The following is an 18,557-nucleotide window of genomic DNA, read 5'->3' as shown; positions in this document are numbered from 1 at the left end:
TTGAAGGGATATCTTTTATTATTTTCCTTGTGAGCAAGATTTCAATTTAGTTATCAAAATAATCATTTTCTCAAGGAAGAGTTCATAGTTTTACACCTTTTTCTATCTCCTCCTCAAATTCTAAAGCCCACTCCTTCCCTTTTTTATTGTGTTTTTAAAAATTATATCTGCCATTTTTGTTGCTGTGGCTTCTTCCTACTCTCAATTTTTGTTGAGCCTCTAACTCCTGCCTCCTAGGAGAGAGTTCACCTTTTGTTACCATTTTCACTTTACTTGGAGAATCGTCCTCCATTTTCTGAACTGAGCTGTTGCTGCAGGTACTTCCCAGGTCTATGCCCTTAGAGACCCAGGAGTGGCCAACATGAAGTCCATCATGTACATCCCTCTAAAACTTTGCATTACTAAAAGCTTTGTGGATTTTCCAGGCTTTCAACTGACTTTTGATAAACCAATAGCAATCTCAATGTCACCATTTAGAATTAAAATAAAATTTATATACTAGTGCAAACTAACTCCCCAAGTGGTTCCTTTCTGTCCTCTTTTCATATAGTTTCATACCAGCTTAAGATCATGTTCTTTCTCCTCTACCATATATCTGGGGGATCTTGTTAAAATGCAGCTTATGGACTGAGAGTCTGCATTTCTAACCAGCTCTGAGATGATGTTTATGGAGCTGGTTTCTGGACCACACTGAGTCATCAAGGGACTAACATTCTTTGCTGGATTTAAGTTAATTATTCCTTCTGTGTCCACTCCCCACCCCCAACCACATATTCTAACAATTGAGTATCCTAGTTTGCCACTCACTCTCTATCATCTTAGCTAATTTCTGTGTCAGTTTCTTCATTTGTAAATGGAAACAATATTGTACTTGCTGCATAGAGTCATCAGCTTGGCAACATTCTTAGCAAAATGATCTGTCTTAAGGTTTAGGGCAAGCCTGATTAACCTGTCTGGCGAAGGATGTGGGCTCTGTAGTCATACTACCTGGATTTCTAATTTCACAATAAGACCAAAACCCAGCCTTCGATTAAGCTTATTATGTTCTTCCATGAATTTCTGATATTCTAAAACGTGAGCTATTTAAGTCGAAATTTTTAAGTCTTCTTATCCACTGACTATAATTTTTCTTCTGCCTTAATCCAAGAAGAAACTTCATTCTTAGAGCCAGATGTTCCATTTACTGGCTTCTAAAAGCTTGCTTAGCCCTTGGCTTCCAATAATTTTCCTTTACCTCAACACAAGACAGTGACACATTTCTTATATGATGTATCTACTTCATTATTAACTGTTCATTGTTGAGTTCCCATAGGCTTATGATTGAATTTATACACTGGGTTTCCAAACCCCGTTAATTTAATTAAATCTTGTAGATTCCCAGTGAAATGACAAAAATAATATAAAATAAAGAAAATACTCCTTATGAATTCTAGAAACTAGGACAAGGACCTATATTAAGAACTTGGGGAACAAAACCAGAGTGTGGGATGGGCCAAATAGTACTTGATTAACCAGATGTGTTATTAAATAGAGGAATGAGTGAGAGAGAGAGAGAGAGAGAGAAGTGAGACCTTCCAGTACTATCCAGTAATGCCCCTACCCATACCAGCTTTATAACAGAGGCTGTGGAGGAAACAGCAGATGGTGGGGCATTTGGTTGTGACCAATCTCATTCTTCTTGGTGCTTCTTGAAAGTGCACCAGATGTGTACCAGAGCCCACAGAACTGGAATCCTGACCGTTATACCTGCATTTTAAAACATGGGATATATGGCTCTGCCTGAGAGCATTCCTTCCATTGAGAGAAGGTAGGTATGACCTAAACCAAAAGTAGCCTGTCCCAATACCCAAAGGTATGAAAGTCTTATAAAGGTGTGATTGTCTCCCATTGTAGTTTCCTCTTTACTGCCTCTTGGACCATTGATTTAACAAATTAACTTATAAACTTCTCCCTTCTTTCATAGTTTGGGCTTGAAGGGTTTGACAAAGACTTATTTACCTATTAGTAAATATCTCTGTTCTAGATAGTCTAGATGAGGATGAATAAAGAGAATGACAGCAGTTACTATCAATTACGTGGTAAGATAAGACAGTTAAAAAGTATCAGTTATGTTTTTGCTGTGGTTGAGTTCAGGGTATCTTCCATGCAACTGGAAGTGACATTGGAAAGAAGGGACAACCCCAAAGAATGTCTGGGTAAAATATTGTATAGAGATGAAACTACTAAATTCAAAGTGTAGTAAAGGCAATCAGTAGCTCTAGAAAAAAGCAAATCAATGAAGGAAATGATCTGTAAAAATTAATTTTCAATTCATAGTTACATGTAGCCTATCTTATTATAGTCTCCAATTTTCAGGATAAAGGAAAGTTCCTACAAATGCAGGATGCATGTCGAACAAACAAGATTTCCACAAAGGAAAAAAATATAATCAGGCTTGCAATGAACTTTTCCATTATAACAAATGCCAGAATCAATAGATAATGTCTAAGGAGTTTTTCTAGAGAAAAATATTGTTTAATAATATAGCTGCCAAGCCCTATAGTTTGTAAGAGAGAGCAACAGAAATAAATCGTCCAAATACTTGGAAAACAAACCAACTACATCCCTCTTATCAGGAAAATAAATAAATAAATGAATGAATGAATAAATGGATGGATAGATAGATGGATGAATAAATAAATAAATAAATAAATAAATAAATAAATAAATAAATAAATAAATAAATAAATAGATGATCAAAACAAAGAACTTACAAATAGAGTTGTTACAGAATAAAAGAAATAGGGCAGACTTGAGGAAACAAGTTAAAATTAGTAGACTATTGTCAATTTGCCTATTGTGAAAAATCTATTAATGTCAGAAGTGATTTTGGAAAAAGAAAATACAGGTTTTAAATAAGAGCACACACAATAATCTGGAACTAAAATCTTATATTAATGCACTGATCGGATTGGGGGTAAGGAAGATAGAGGAGAATATAGAGGAGATAGAGGAGTATATTCTTGGGTATCTAAGCTGAAGTAACCACACAGTATAGGGCCATTCACTATGTGGCAATGGTATAGGGGAAAGAGCAGGGTATAGAAAGAAGGCAAGTAAGTTCCATTCTAGACACAGTTTTAAATATCTTTGGAACATCCAAGTACTAGTGTCTAATGATAGTTAGATTCGTGGGTCTATATTTGTACCTTCCTAGTTTGTTTGTTTGTTTGTTTAACCAAGAACATGTATTACTTTCATAAATCAAGAGAAAAATAAATATTATAAAGGGTGTTTTTTGTTTTTGTTTGTTTGTTTGTTTGTTTGTTTTTAGAAAAATAAGAGACCTTGGGGTAGTCCACAAAATGCCAACCAGTAATCTAAAAGCCTTACTGCTAGAGTTCTGCAGATGTTTTAATGAGCCTGCCCTGACCTCAGAGACAATTCTATCCCCATCCCTTGGGGTCAGTGTATAAGTCACAGAGATCTGTTCTGTTCAGACTAGAAGTAGTCCTTAAACATTCTTTCCTGGGACTCTACCTAATTTTTTATTCTGCTTGTCCTTCTTTGAGTTAGTGAGGGAAGGAGGTAGAGGACATAACCTCCCAAGCAGGAGGAAGCTCAGGCTGTCTTACTGCAATAGCATCATAAGAAGAGGGCAGAAAATAATCAAAAGTAAAAGAACCAGCCATAAGAGAGGAGGTTAAATAAATTGTTGTGTCCACCCTATTTCACTGGAGTAAATGTTGATCTCCCCTAAGAAGTTAGCGTATATTTATTGGCATCATAAACCAGCATACTTCATAGATTTTATTATTTTTGCTCATATGAAAAAAATTCATAACTATTGACTTTCCACTAAAATCTTAGACTTCTTGGAATAAGTTGTCCAAAAAACTTAATTTGGCAAAGTCCTAATCTTGGTATTGAAAACCACCTTTGTAGTCCTGGTTTACAGGCTTTTTAAAGCTTAATAGCAAGATATTTTGTGAGTAGCATTTTCAAAATTGTGTTCCCTTGTTTTCTGCTCTAATAGAAGTTCTTTTCTCTCTCTGCTCAACACCATTTTGACATTTCTTCCTTAAATTTTTCCACTATTATCAATACATTAATCCCTCTATATTCTATCTGTGGTTTGATAGTTTCTCTAACAATGCAGAGACTGACTTTCATTCCTGGGTTTACAATACTTTGTAGTCTTAATCCCTTCGTACTGATATATTTGCCTACACAAATGAAGGATAAATCACTCCACAGACATTTCTATCTGATGTCTAGCCATTTCTTTTTTAAAAAACTCTTTTAGAGATGTATCATCCAGCTGAACTCTAAAACACAAGAAACAATGAGATATATTGTCCGAAACATTTACCTTATGTCCATTGGTTACCACTGTGTACAGTGAGATGGGGGAGAAATCAATAAATGTATTCATAGGGTGAAACCATCAAATGTCTACTTGCGTATTCTACTTTTACAGTGTAGGAAAAAGAAATTGAGTATGCTAAATCGTAAGAAAAGTATAAGGGAAAATATTTCACTCTATGAAAGAAACACAACTGTGCCACATATTTAGCACTGGGAGTGGAAAAGATTAATGTTAAAATTAAAGTTTCAGATTCTGAAATCATTTTGTAAAGATTGTATTCCTCAGATAAATCTTGTGCTGAAATGGGTAAAGCTTTGATAATTTCCCACTGGCATTTATCTTTTTGAAATTATTGCTCCTGATTAATAATTCTTGTATATCATGACCTCAGAAATATTTTCACTTTCTCTGTGTATTTTTTTTTTAATAATCTGTTTGAGAAGGAAACACCTTACTTCGGTTCAACTGTTGAGATTCTATTATCACTTTGAAGAGACACGAGAGTCAGAGTTATTTCTAGCTTAAAATATATAATAAATAAATTTGAGACATTTAAGCTCAAGGGACCAAGAGCAAGTCTCCAAAAAATAGGGCTGTCAGCATCAATAAGTTCCATATTTCGGAAACGTCAGTATGCCCTAATACATGGAACAGCAGTCATCTAAAAGAGGGTACTAAACATTCTACATTAATAGTTATTCACACCATAGTATCCAACCATAAACAAAGATCTTATATTCTGAGCATCTTGCATTCTTGGGTTGTCAGGAGCAGGCATATAAGTGCTTTCAAAATTAGTGATAGGATTAACACTTTGAAACTGCTCTGAAAGCACATCAGGATCAGTGAGGCATTCATTGTTCACTGAAAGCTGATTCTTTAGTGCCCTAATACATAATAACTAGAAGTATCTGCATGTTAGTGCTTGAAGTAGTTTATATTTTCCAAGGTAAAATATTAGATAATAGAAAATTTAGCTGTAAAGAACTGTAGAGTGCATTAAGTCCAATCTGTTTAATAAATGATGAAACGAAAGGCCAGAGAGATTTTGTCCATTTATCCATTCAGCAATATTTATTGGAGATTCAATAACTTGCCCAATTTGTGGCATAGCCAGGACTGCGATCTGTTCTCTTGAGTGACTCTAGTGCTTTTTTTTTGCTGAATCAGATTTCATATTTATTCCTTTGTGTGGGAATCTGTGTTCAAATAAATCTTGCATACACCTTAACTCTGCTTCAGGGTCTGTCTTACAGGTTAGAACTGTAACAAGAGCACTTCTCTGTTGGCCAGTATTCCATTACTTATTTAAAAATGTTAATGGAGGAGTATTTCCTCACCTTTCATGCTTTCATTAGCATAGCAACCACAAGTTAATTTTGAAATTTGATTATGCTCTCAGTTGATGGTTTTACTGTATTTGTGATTGGCTTACCCTTCAGATAAAACTCTGATTACTAATTTAAGTAACATTTACATTTACTACTTAATGAGTATTAAACAGAGACCAGTTGCTTAATTTAAATATTCATTTTTTTAAAAAGTCCCAAAAGCAGTGTCTTAAAGTACATGATTCTAGTAAATCAGATATGTGTAATTTATAGGTATTCATGAATTTTTATAATTTTGAGACTGGGAGCCACCTTACAAATTATTTAATCCAATAATACCTTATTTTGCATATCAGAAAATTAAGCTCCAATGGAGTTGAGGTTTTTAGAAGCAGAATAACGGCCTAAGTCTTACTCTCAACCAGCATTCTTTCCAGTATACCCTAATCTATTATAAGAAATGATGTAATAACCATGTGTTTGCAATAATGTATATATCGAAAGAATAGGTTTAAAGGAATGTTTTATTTGTACTGTTTTAAATGCTTCATGGTCTAACATTTTAAAACCTTCTAAAGACTGCCTTATTGGGGAGAGGGAAGAAGAAACTTTAATGTGGTTATCTGAGTGACAGCAGATGAAAGTCCTAGACTAGAGTGTAAGCCTATATAAGTGGCTAGGAAGAAGCAGATGGGGAGATGTTAAAGAAAACTGATATGACATTAGGATTAACAGAAGAAAATAAGTTTTATATTTGATTCCAGACACAAATGTAAAAACAAGTAATATCTAAACCAGGAGTTTCAGACTTTTGATATCACTCCCATCCAGGTATTTTTTAAAAAAGTTTAAGTGCATATCCCGATTATATGTATATTTGTTATTTATATATGTGTACTAATACTATATACATTATGAAACATAAAAATACATTTAAGGATAAATATAAATAGTGTTTTAAAATTATAAAAGCTTTAATGACACCAGTGTGAGTGAATATGCTTTTTTAAAAAATTTTAACACTTGGTCATATAGTATTTCAAAGTCTTATTTTAAGTTCAATTTACTTTGGTACTAGGTTTTAAAAGTTATTATAGGTGAAACTTTGATAACTTTGGTAGATCCACATAGACAAAAAATTTCTTCTAAATTATGATTATTGGTTTTAAATGCCTTTCACCAAATATACAGAGTTTTGTTGAAATCTGAGTACTGAATTTCTGTTGTTCCGGAGGTCAATCAATGTTTTCTTGAATACTAACCATTTTTAACAAATGAACTGAAAACTCATTAAAATTCTCTAGTTGAAAGATTTTTCAACAGAAAATTCTAGTTTAAGATTTTGAATGGCACAGATACAAGCATTGCAGGTGACATTGATTTTTGGCAACAACAATCATGTAATAATGCAGACATTTCCAAACATTCATTTTAAATGACTTTCTTCATAAGAACTTTTCTTTTGAAAAAACAGTAACTTTTTCATTGTTATATTGTCCTCTTTATGTGGACAAACTCAGTGTTTAATTTTTCAAAAACATCAGGTAAATACTCTTTAGAAACCACAGAAAAGAATAGCAAATTTGTGATAATTGTCTTTCTGTAAAAGAAAACTGCATAGCATCTTTAAATTTTACAACTTTTTCAAGAGCTGTGCCATAAGATAACCAATAAAAAAATTATTTATTATATAATAATAAACTTATTATATAATAAAAGATATGATCTTTTTCATTTCAAAGTATTATAAATATTTTACTGTATTTTAAATGCTTTTTAAAAAATAAAATTAACCACATGGAAGACCTTTTATATTTCTGCTTTGAATGGCTACAATAGCTTGCTTATAAATGAATATGGCTGTGGATTTTACTCTGAAATCTGCATTTCGTTATAAAAATAAGTATACTGCATAGTTTTTCTACTTACACGTATTTCAGTAAAACCGTATTTTGATTTAAAAAGTTATTTATTATTTAGAATATATCTTTTTTGGCACACCTTTCCTTTCCTGACTCTGTTTAAAGAAGAATTTAACTGCGCAGGAAGATATTAACACTAAATAATGCAAGGCCTTTCTCATATGAATACCAGAAGAGTGGACTGGTAGAGACTTTCAATACTGCAAGAGAAGGAATTAAGTTTATTATGTATTGAGGTAGCTAGTGAAGCCTTCTCAGGGAAAAATGGGACTGCGAAAAGATAGGAAAGGACTTAAATAGGTTTACAGGAAGGTTTAGATAGGTTTATAGGAAGTTGTAGGGGAAAGAGCGTGATATGAGAAAAAGCATATGTAAGAAAGTACAAGATGAGTGTGAGAAACATGGAAGAGACCAGACTGGAGAAAATAATTCATGAAGTTTAATAGATAAATGAGTATGTAGGTAAGTCCAGAGGTCTTTAAATATGAAGTTGGAGCACTATGACTTTCATCCTGTGATAAGGTGCCAAAGGGTCAGATCAAGTATGTAGAATAGCTAGAACACTGATCTACAGCTTCACAGACATCTTCTAGTGGCCAATGAGAATTCAGCAAAGTGGCAATGAGTTCAGGGAAGAAAAATCTTCCAGAACATGCCACATGGATTCTAAAAGAAAAAGGAAGGAGTTGTGTTTTCTCTCTACCTTTGGCAGTGACACAGGTTGAATGGACATTTCTGAGGGAATTATATTTAGCACTGTGCAGTGGGTATCAGTGACAGCAGACAGATGACTTATTAATAAAGGATTAAGTTAATATATAGGTCCCAATCTTTGATTAAGTAAACATTTTTAAAAAAACACAATATGTGTATAATCTAGGAAAGATAAGTTGTGAATTCTGCAGTGATTTCTGTGCTTCCTTTTTCACTTTGAAGGCTTTTACACTAAATATCAAAAAAAGCTACCATACTACTTAAGGAAAGAGGAGCCAAAAAATACAAACTTATTTGTTCCTCTTTCATCCTGTTTCTTTTTAAAGAAGCTAAAATGAAATGTTACTTCATCTTTATTTCCTATCTAGAGCTATTTTCCATAGAATTTGTCACCAAAATATGGTATACTTGACTCAAGAAGTAGACACATAAAATACAAACTCATATTTATAATTTTTATCTTAGAAAAAATGAATTTAAGCTACTCTACTAATTTTTAATGGAAGGATAGATAGGAATGCAAGTATATAATTTATAGTATAAACATTTATGAAAGTACATACTAACTGTAGGAGTTGCAGTCAAAAAGTATGCCAAAATTGGCTGTGGTGTAGGGGTTGTTAGATTTACAAATCATCAAGGCTTTCTCTTAGAAATTTTGATTCACTAGGTTTGAACTGGGGCCTGGGAATCTGTTATTTAATAAGACCTTGAAATGTTTCTTATTTTCAGCGAAGTTTAGGAAATTTGCAATAGACTTGTTTCACCATATCTTGACTTAGGCCTAAGTTCAGTTTTATGTCCTGCAGTGCTAATGTCTGCATGTTTGATGCCTCACTTACCCTCAGACAGCTAGAAAGATGGGTTGTCCAGGGGCTCAACAGCAGAGCTAAATTTCACCAGGTGATTCAGGGGATAGCACCCAGCTCACCTTATTTATTTCTTGTGCTCTGACTGGACTAAAAGCCAGCTTGAATTTTAGGGGCACCAATATATGTGTCTAGTGTAATTTAGGAATTTATTTACCTTGAGGTTTGATATTGTTGATTGTTTTTACCATTAAGCTGTTGACATAGATCATTACTATGTCCCATGTGTTAAAAAAGGCACAGCTGATCAATAATTTTATGTCTTTTTTTTATAAATGCTATAACATGCTGACACATGGAAATGTAGAAGTTAATTTTATACTGAGACAATTGAGTGTCCTAAAATATTTATTCAAAATGTTAAAAAATAATAATAATAAAAAAACAGCTAGCATTTATTAAGTGCTTACTATGTGCCAGGCACTGTACCAGGGACTTTTCAATATTGTATATTATTTAATCCTCACAACAATCCTATGAAAGTGGTGTTTTTAGTATCCTTTCTGCAGGAGTTAAATGAAGGGGCACAGAGAGGTTAAGTAACTTGCCCATTGTTTAGAGGGTTTGTTTGCCTGCTTGCTTGTTTAAATTTGGGAATGTCCTAAATGAATTTTAGAATATACTTATTTTCATGTTTTGATTTAATGATCCTTTGACTTCTTTGATTGAATCTTAAAATTTGATTTCTTCTACTGCCTTGTTCTCTTATAAAACAAAGAAAACCTCTTGTATATTTTAACAAGGAATGAGAAGTGACATATAGATATCACTTTGGAATGTTCATATGACGAAAAAACATGACACTTTAATAAAAGCAACGTGTTTATTGTGACTTTTGAGTATATAGCCTGGTGATTTATTTATCCGATAAGTAAAATAAGTGAATATACATATATCGTTTTATTCTGAAGCTTTGCTTTTTAACTGTTAATAAGCTTTTAATGTCTGAGGGATTTTTTTTCTTTGAGCACAGAAAGAAATTCTGGCATTTTTTTGTTTTAATTGATGTGCAATTTATTCAAATTTTTAACATTGCCAATTCTAATATCCTTTTTTCTCAAGGATTTAAGCTCAATTTATGCATTTAAAAATATAAATCTATTCATACCTTCACTAAGCTTTCAGTTAATCATTTAAAATTACCAAATTAAGTACCCTGAAACATTTTAAAATACAACACCGAACAAAATATATAACAACTAAAAAAGCATAATCATTTAAATCTTGTAAATCTAAATCTAATAAATCAAATTTATAAATTCAGCAAACCAGGTTTTCCTAAATATTAAACATTGCTTACATATTTAACTTCTGTTACATATATAATCACAAGTCTAAGATAACAGATTCTCTAAAAACGTTTCATATATATTAAAAAAAACAAAATGCATAGACAAATTATCAGTTAATGCCCAACTTATTAATACAGTTTTACCTTAAACCTAATGCAAAGTCTTCATATTATAGGTTGGGTTTGTTCCTTCAGCCTGTCATTTCTTCATCTCAAGACTACAAATCTACTTACACAACAAAACGGAATAGCATTTCTATCTTCCAGCCTTCTACCACAACTAAGATTATACATTTGGGATTGGGGCAGGGCACCTATGTGTCTACCTGACAACCAGAGTCTGCACTGGACCCCTCTAACTGCCGCTTATTGTCAGGCTCTTGCCTGCCATTGTTAACAGAAACTTCATGAGCCCTCAAGTAAATTTAACTGAGCATTTAATTTAAGCTTTACATTTTTGCAACCTGGTTCTTTTCCTAGAAATGGTGCATCCTTTAAGTTTTTTCCTTAGGTTACACTTCATCCCTATTATAATGGGATTTCCTAAGTCCAATTATGTACAAACTGTGTAACCTTTGGCATTAAAGTCTATTTGTGTACTAATGGGGTTTTGATACCCTATGTAGGTTACTTAGCAGCCTTTTTTCTTTTATAATTTAATAGCTGCCTCATTGGCCATCAGTCATTTTATTGACAATGATGATCAAGTTTAGTTTTTAACCCCTTTAAATTCACAAAGCCAAAATGATTTTTCTCTCCTAGGAATGCCAGAATCACCTCCGCAGATATGGAAATGTGAATCTGGAACTGGTGACTCGAATCATTAGAGATGGTGGCCCATGGGAAGATCCAGTGTTGCAAGCTGTTCTTAAAGCCCAGCCAGCATCTCAGGAGATAGGTACTTCAGGAGATTCAAAATCAAAACCAGCATTTGTGAGAAGTTAACACAATTTCATTTTCTAACTAGAGCAGTAATAGTGATTTTTTTATTTTATTTTATAATACTAAATAAGAGTTATGTATTTTCACAGGAAGTGTGTTTAATTTGTTGTACTAACCTGCCCTAAGAGTGAATTTTGACACCAGACTAGGTACATTTATTTCTAGTTATTTCCCACTTATTCTGATGTGAATTCAGAGTGTTAAGGCATTTACTGTCCAGATGTTACTTACTTACAGAGTTCATTTGTTTTTGCCACTTTATATTTTAAAAATCTATTTAAGTAGGAACACTCTTATAAAAACAAAACACCCTGCTTAAGCCCTTGGGATCTCCCTTATATAGGAAACTGTGAGTGCTAGAACTCATTTAATTTTTGTCACCACTACTATCTATCCTACACCTAGCCCAGTGCCTGGTACAGAGTAGGTACTCAAGTATAAGTATTAGTTGATTGCATGACCACATGATGACTGCATAAGTGAATGGGTGACTAAGTAAATTTCAATTCCAAATACTCTAGAGCAGTATTTCCCAAACTTCATCCATTAATAGAAGTTAAATTTTCTCTCATTCTCTTATCACCTGCATTCTTCTTTGACATCTCCTCCTCTCCAACCTAGATCCACAGTGGTTCCTGTGAGCCACAGTTTTCTTTTGAGGCAGGAGGCTCTGTCAATTGCTTCTAATTAATTCTTTAAAAAAAATATTTGCCATATTATTCCTGAGCCATAGAATATTTTGGATCACCAAAACTTAGAATGTAAGCTCAGGAGTAGTAAGTAAGCACCAAACTGTGGAAAACATTTTAAAGCATGGAGAGAGCTATGGAGTGCAATTATAAGATGGTCAAAGGGAAAAAACAAGACCTCCCAGCTCTGGAACCATTCAGACATTGGTCTGGTGAGAAAGACACTTTACACCACAGATTGTGCTGAGCAGGTTAGGATCTTTCCATTTGTCTCAGGTTAAGCGGTGGAGGTGGGTTGTGAGTAGAAAGGAGTGGAGAAGGGGCTGTGATTCTTGGGCTGAAGAGCAAGCAAGATGACTCCAGATACAAGTGTGGACAACTGTGACAAAGACATAAGAGAAGAGGAAGAGATACGTCCAGGAGAAGTAGTGCAAAGTGATGGGTTGAGGTGGGAGGTAGGACAAGAGTAGGAGGAAAGGGCTAATGTATATGTGACAGTGGTATAGTGGTATATACCCAGGGAATACAAAGGGTATATACTGCACTTGATGTGAGGGTCTGAGGAAGGAATTAAAGAACTGAAAAGGGAGGCCATTTAGAACTGAAGAGGAAGAGTTGGATTATTGAGGAAAAGTATGAAGAGTTTAATATAGGAAAGATAAGAGTAATAGACTGAAGGAAACTATGAGGAGAATAGGGAATGAGGCCAGAGAGGACAGGAGCTAGACAAAGACAGCTTCAAAAGGAGTGAAAGCATGGAGAAAGAAAGTTTGGGCTTTTAGACTTCTCTGAGTAGGAGTAGAACATACCTGTTATAGGTTGGTATAAGGGCTGATGGCCTCAATATATGTATATATAGTCCTTCATACTTAGTCCTTTCATACTTAAACTGACCTCACTCTGGGAAAAGCTGCTCTAGAGCATCATTAATATGGATGACTCTCTTCCAGTTGGGATTATTAGGGTAAAGACTAGTCTGAAGTTTATCTTTGTATTAACTATACAACTCAGTGTCTGCTTATCATATATTGTAAACAGAATTGCAAGGCAAATGTTGAAACCTAAATAAAATATCACTCTTAGGCATTTTAGAAGCTAATGATGAAATATATATAACTAATTAAAATATGTTTGAGTTCAGAACGAGATATGGGTTCCAATTCCTGCTCTGCCACTTAATTTTTATCCTTGGGCAAGTCATTTGACCTCTCTAAGACTCGGTTTTATGATCTGTAAAACAAATACTATAATACCTATCATAGGTTGTTGTTAGGTCTAAATAAACTTATGTAGATAAAGGTATTTGTATATTTTAAAATTGTGTAAAAGTATTTGTTAGTAATTATCCTTAGTGATACATGAGCACATATGAATAAGCAGTCCTACTTTTGGCTTAATCTTTTGTTGAAAAGTAATAGAACATATTTCTCTTATGATTTAACTTTTTCATTAATTGATATATTTCTCTATAATTTGAATTAATGTGGTTTTAATGACAAATTAGGATTCATCCTTTTAATCTTAATAGTAATGAAAATACTGGGCAGTAAGGAGATGAACTACATAATCTTAGACGAGGAAGAAATTCCAGACCCCATTTTATTTGAAACATACTTTAACATTAGTGAACTGAAAAAATAATATTTCATGGTGTTGCTTTTTTTAATTTTGTTTTTTACTTTTTAGACTGAGAAGGGATCCACAGATATTTCTTGAGTACTGTTGGTGTCACTCTTATTTCATTTTTCCAATCACATAACTGTATATTCTTTTCACAAATAAACTCCTACTAAGAAAATGCTGTTTAAATAACTAGTTAATCTAATTAGGTACCACATGTTAGTGATAAAGTTTCAAACAGTGATCCATTTGAGAAAATCTTTGTTGAGAGTAATGAGTCTGTTTTCTTTTTAATATAGTGAACAAATATTTAAGTTCTGAAAATCCACTGTTCTTTGAACTACGTGCCAGATACCTAATTGCTTGTGAACGCATACCTGAAGCAATGGCTCTTATTAAATCTTGTATAAATCACCCAGAAATCAGTAAAGACTTATACTTCCATCAAGCACTCTTCACATGTCTTTTTATGTCACCTGTAGAAGATCAGCTATTCCGGGAGGTATTGTTTAAGATTTTGTTTGCCTATCTTCATTGTAACCTTACAATAAAAAAAAAATGTAGCCCATTCTTATTAAATTCCTTTTACACAGATACCAAAGGTTTCAAGATTATATTACTAAATGTGTTCTCTCTGGCACCATTCTTTAAGCTCCTATTGAATTAGAATCTAATATTAACAAATGATGAAATTAAAACATTCGTTAATAAGCATATTTATGTTGAATTTCTGGTGTAACAGAGGTCAAATAAAAACCGAGAAGCATTATGATTTTGCCTTTTAAATAAAATATTAAAAAATTAAATGTTCATGTTTGTTATTTTGTTTTTTCAAAATGAAAGAATCTTTTCCTAATATAGACTCTTACAAGTTATGGACATTAATGAGATTAATAGTCCTAAACTGTAGATATTATAAACCATGAGAATTGTTGTACAATTCATTACTGTCTTTGTAGAAGAAAACGAGAAATCTAATTTCTTCTCAATGTTTAAACATTTATTGCAACTAGTTTTTTTAGATATTTTTAATGATATGAACTGATTTTTCTTTTCTTCTTATAGCATTTATTGAAAACTGATTGTAAGAGTGGAATTGATATCATCTGTAACACAGAAAAAGAAGGCAAGACTATGTTAGCCTTGCAACTCTGTGAATCTTTTCTTATTCCACAGCTCCAGAGTGGGGACATGTACTGTATCTGGTAAGTGTTCTTAATGTAGAAATTGAAATGTTAAGATGGGGAACAGGAGGAGGACTGATTAGCAGAGTTTAAACTTTATATTTTTTAAAAAGTTATGTGAAAATGTTAAGCAAGAAACAATAGTAGGTTGTAAAAACTAAAAATTAAAAAAAAAAAGATCATGTACCAGTAAACTGATAGTGTGTTTAAGGTATGTATCCTAATGAACCAATTATATTTTGGAGTGTTAGTTTTAAGACATAAGCTTTTTAGAGCAGTTTTAGATTTACAGCAAAATTAAGAGGGAGGTACAGACATTTTCTACATACCCCCTGCCACTACACATACATAACAATATCACTCACCAGAAGTTTTTACCAAGGATGAACCTACACTGACATATCATAATCACATAAAGTCTACAGTTTATCTTAGGGTTCACTTTTGGTGTTATATAGTCTGTGGGTTTGGACAAATATATAATGACATTTATCTGTCATTATAAGGAACATGATTGCTGGAATGTATGGTAAGAATATGTTTTGTTTTGTAAGAAACTGCCAAAATGTCATCCAAAGTGGTTGTACCATTTCTTATTACGACCAACAACATTATGAGAGTTCTTGTTGCTCATCTTCACCAGCATTTGTTGTTGTCAGGGTTCCAGATTTTGGCCATACTAATAGGTGTGTAGTGGTATTTCATTTTTTTTTTTTTTATTATTTGCATTTCCCTAATGACATATGATGTGGAGTATCTTTTCATATGCTATTTGCTATCTGTATATCTTCTTTGGTAAGGTGTCTGTTAAGGTTTTTGGCCCATTTTTTTTAAATCGAGTTGCTTATTATTGAGTTTTAAGAGTTCTTTGTATATTGTAGGTTACAGTCCTTTATCAGATGTATCTTTTATAAATATTTTATCCCAGTCTGTGGCTTGTCTTTTAATTCTCTTGATATTGTCTTTCACAGAGCAGAGGTTTTTAATTTTAATGAAGTCCAGCTTATCAATTATTTCTTTCATGGATCATATCTTTGGTGTTATGTCTGAAAGGGTATCACAATACCCAAGGTCATCTACGTATTCAGTTTTATGATTTTGTATTTTATATTTAGGTCTGTGAGTTAATTTTTTGTGAAGGGTAAAATGTCTGCATCTATATTCATTTTTTTTTTTTTTTTTGCATGTGGATGTCCACTTGTTCCAGCATCATTTTTGAAGAGACTGTCTTTGCTCCATTGTATTACTTTTGCTCCTTTATCAAAGATTAGACCTATTTATGTAGGTCAATTTCTGGCCTCTCTATTCTGTTCCATTGATTTGCGTGTCTATTCTTTAACCAATACAACAGTGTCCTCATCACTTTAGCTTTATAGTAAGTCTTGACGTTGAGTAGCATCAGTCCTCCAACTTTGTTCTTCTTCAGTACTGTATTGACTATTCTAGGTCTTTTGCGTCCCCATATAAACTTTAGAATTAGTTTGTAAATATCTATAAAATAACCTGCTGAGATTTTTATTGAGATTGCATTAAATCTCTGTAGTTCAAGTTGGGAAGAATAAATATTAAATCTTGAGTTGGGATTTAATTAACCAGTTTTGAAGTTTTCTTCATAAAAATCTTGTGCATATTTTGTTAGATTTATACCTAAGAATTTTGTTTTTGAGGTGCTAATGTAAATGGTAATGTGTGAACATTATTTTTTTCAAACATTTTAAGAATTACTTCAGAGTTATTAGTAGGATACATGAAGCATCATGTTTACCTAGCAATCATGTAATTTAGAGTGTAGTATGTACCCTTCAAGTGCTATTAGGTGAAACCATGAATAATAGTTATAAAAGATTCTAATAACTTCTGCTTCCAATACATACCCTCCCACACACATACATGCATTCACCCTACCATATCACCTTTTCATTATTTTTAAGGGAAAACTAGGTTTCATTTGCTGAATGTAATCTGAAATGATAATGGGCTATAAACATTTTTTAATCAGTGCTCTTGAATTTTAAATTTTTAAATATTTAAAACAATAGTTTGAAGGAAGATTTAAAGCTAAACTCATTTAATAATTCTTGTTTTACAGATTAAAATCTTCAGACTAAGAGAGTTAAATAGCCAATTAGTAGCAGAGCTGGATCTAGAAACTCATGGACTTAAAACTTGTAGGAGAGTATACTTTTATTAGATTATATAAATTTTTATTCAAAAGTTTACCCTATAAGTTGGAATTTCAATTGAGGAGGGAATCAGGAGGCATTATCATTTCTTGATACGTAGTCATTCCCAAACAGAATATAGTCATAACTATTACAGTATGTCTTTTCCTCTGGGGTTAGGAATGTTCTCTGTCCTTGTCTGTTTTAAACTATTTAAACAGGTATTTTAGTCTTTTCATTTTAATATACTCAAGTAAACTGGAATCAAGTATAAACAACAAACAGGAAAACATATTTTCTTCTTTTCATAGCTAACCAATTTCTACTCTTTAAGGAAGGACCTTAAAAATAGAACAATGCCTATCTTTCCTGCTCCTGGCCACAGTCACCCTCTATAAATAGAAATTGGGTGTGCAACTCTCAGTTGCCTAACTGGAAAGGAATCCTTTGCTTGCTTCTTTGTCCTTCCTTCTGAGTAGGCTAAGTTCTGATCGTCTGCCCTCTTATTTCTTCTACTTCTCTATATTTGTGAATGCTGGGATCCTTTTTCTTGCTCCTAAAAATTGATTTTCACTATAATTTCAAGAGCAGGATTCTTTCCAATATATAAGGTCTATGTTGTCTTTTTCATCTGGCCTTCCCTATAAACCAGCTTACCCTTTGTCTCTCTTAAGGACAGTACCTGACCCACAGTCCAGTTTTGCTCTATCTCAAGCCAGTGGAGTAAGCTACTAACCCCATTTCTCTCATCATCACTGAATGAATGAATGAATGAATAAAAATATAGAATAGCAGCTGCAAATAGTTGCTGAGTGCTTCCTATAGTCTTTGCTTTATATGTGTATTATCTCATTCATTCCAACGATTTTATGGGGTAGATAATATTATGCTCAAGCCATTCAACTAGTAAATAATAAAACCAAAATTCAAATCCAGGCAGGCTGATTCACAGCCTCTGCTATTAAACATTACTTACTATAAGTGGGTCAAGTATGAAAAAAAAAAAAGAAAAACTATGTTGTATGGGTGGCCACAGACCCTATTATAGCCTATTCTCCTGCAACTAAATAACTCGATGAACTTGATGATTTTATTAGTACTTAGCTATCTGGTGTTTGTACATCAAATTGGTGCTTTGTCTTCTAAAGGACCCTCTGTTTGAAAAGAAAATTTAAGCTTCATTAAACATTCCCATTGGTCTTCACAAAGAAGACTATCAGTGGTTTTTAGGGTGTTTTTTTTTTTACCCCCCCTTCAAAACCCAATGTACAAGTAACACCTGAGACTCTTTTTGTAAATTCAATCAAAAGGGAGCTGCATAACCATATCCTGAGATTTGTTTTGCCTGCTAGAAAGCTAAAATCCATATTGGTAGCCCTCTCCTGGCAAATTTATTAAGATCTTGGTATTACATTTTGTTTACAAAGTTTTCTCTTGAGTTAACAGAGATAGAGGGAAGTAAGATCTCTCTTCAGAAGAGAAAAA

At 33.0% G+C, this 18,557-nt stretch overlaps 1 protein-coding gene across 3 annotated transcripts in view; it reads left to right on the top strand.

Annotated features, from left to right (window-relative positions):
* ZNF654 (zinc finger protein 654) overlaps window positions 1-18,557 on the top strand; it is a 73,336-nt gene that overhangs the window by 42,128 nt on the left and 12,651 nt on the right. Inside the window, exons 4-6 of one of the 3 annotated variants that reach the window (XM_039878252.1) lie at window positions 11,238-11,373; window positions 14,026-14,228; window positions 14,792-14,931. In XM_039878252.1, the coding sequence (XP_039734186.1) occupies window positions 11,238-11,373; window positions 14,026-14,228; window positions 14,792-14,931 (479 nt within the window). Of the gene's footprint in view, window positions 1-11,237; window positions 11,409-14,025; window positions 14,229-14,791; window positions 14,932-18,557 lie in introns of all 3 variants that reach the window. The other 2 variants (XM_039878254.1, XM_039878253.1) reach the window with 2 other exon arrangements.

The sequence above is a fragment of the Pteropus medius genome, unplaced genomic scaffold, assembly GCF_902729225.1.
Source record: "Pteropus medius unplaced genomic scaffold, Ma_sr-lr_union100, whole genome shotgun sequence".
Lineage (NCBI taxonomy): Eukaryota > Metazoa > Chordata > Mammalia > Chiroptera > Pteropodidae > Pteropus > Pteropus medius.
The sequence above is the reverse complement of the archived record's forward strand: the minus strand, read 5'-3'. Positions and strand labels throughout refer to the sequence as shown.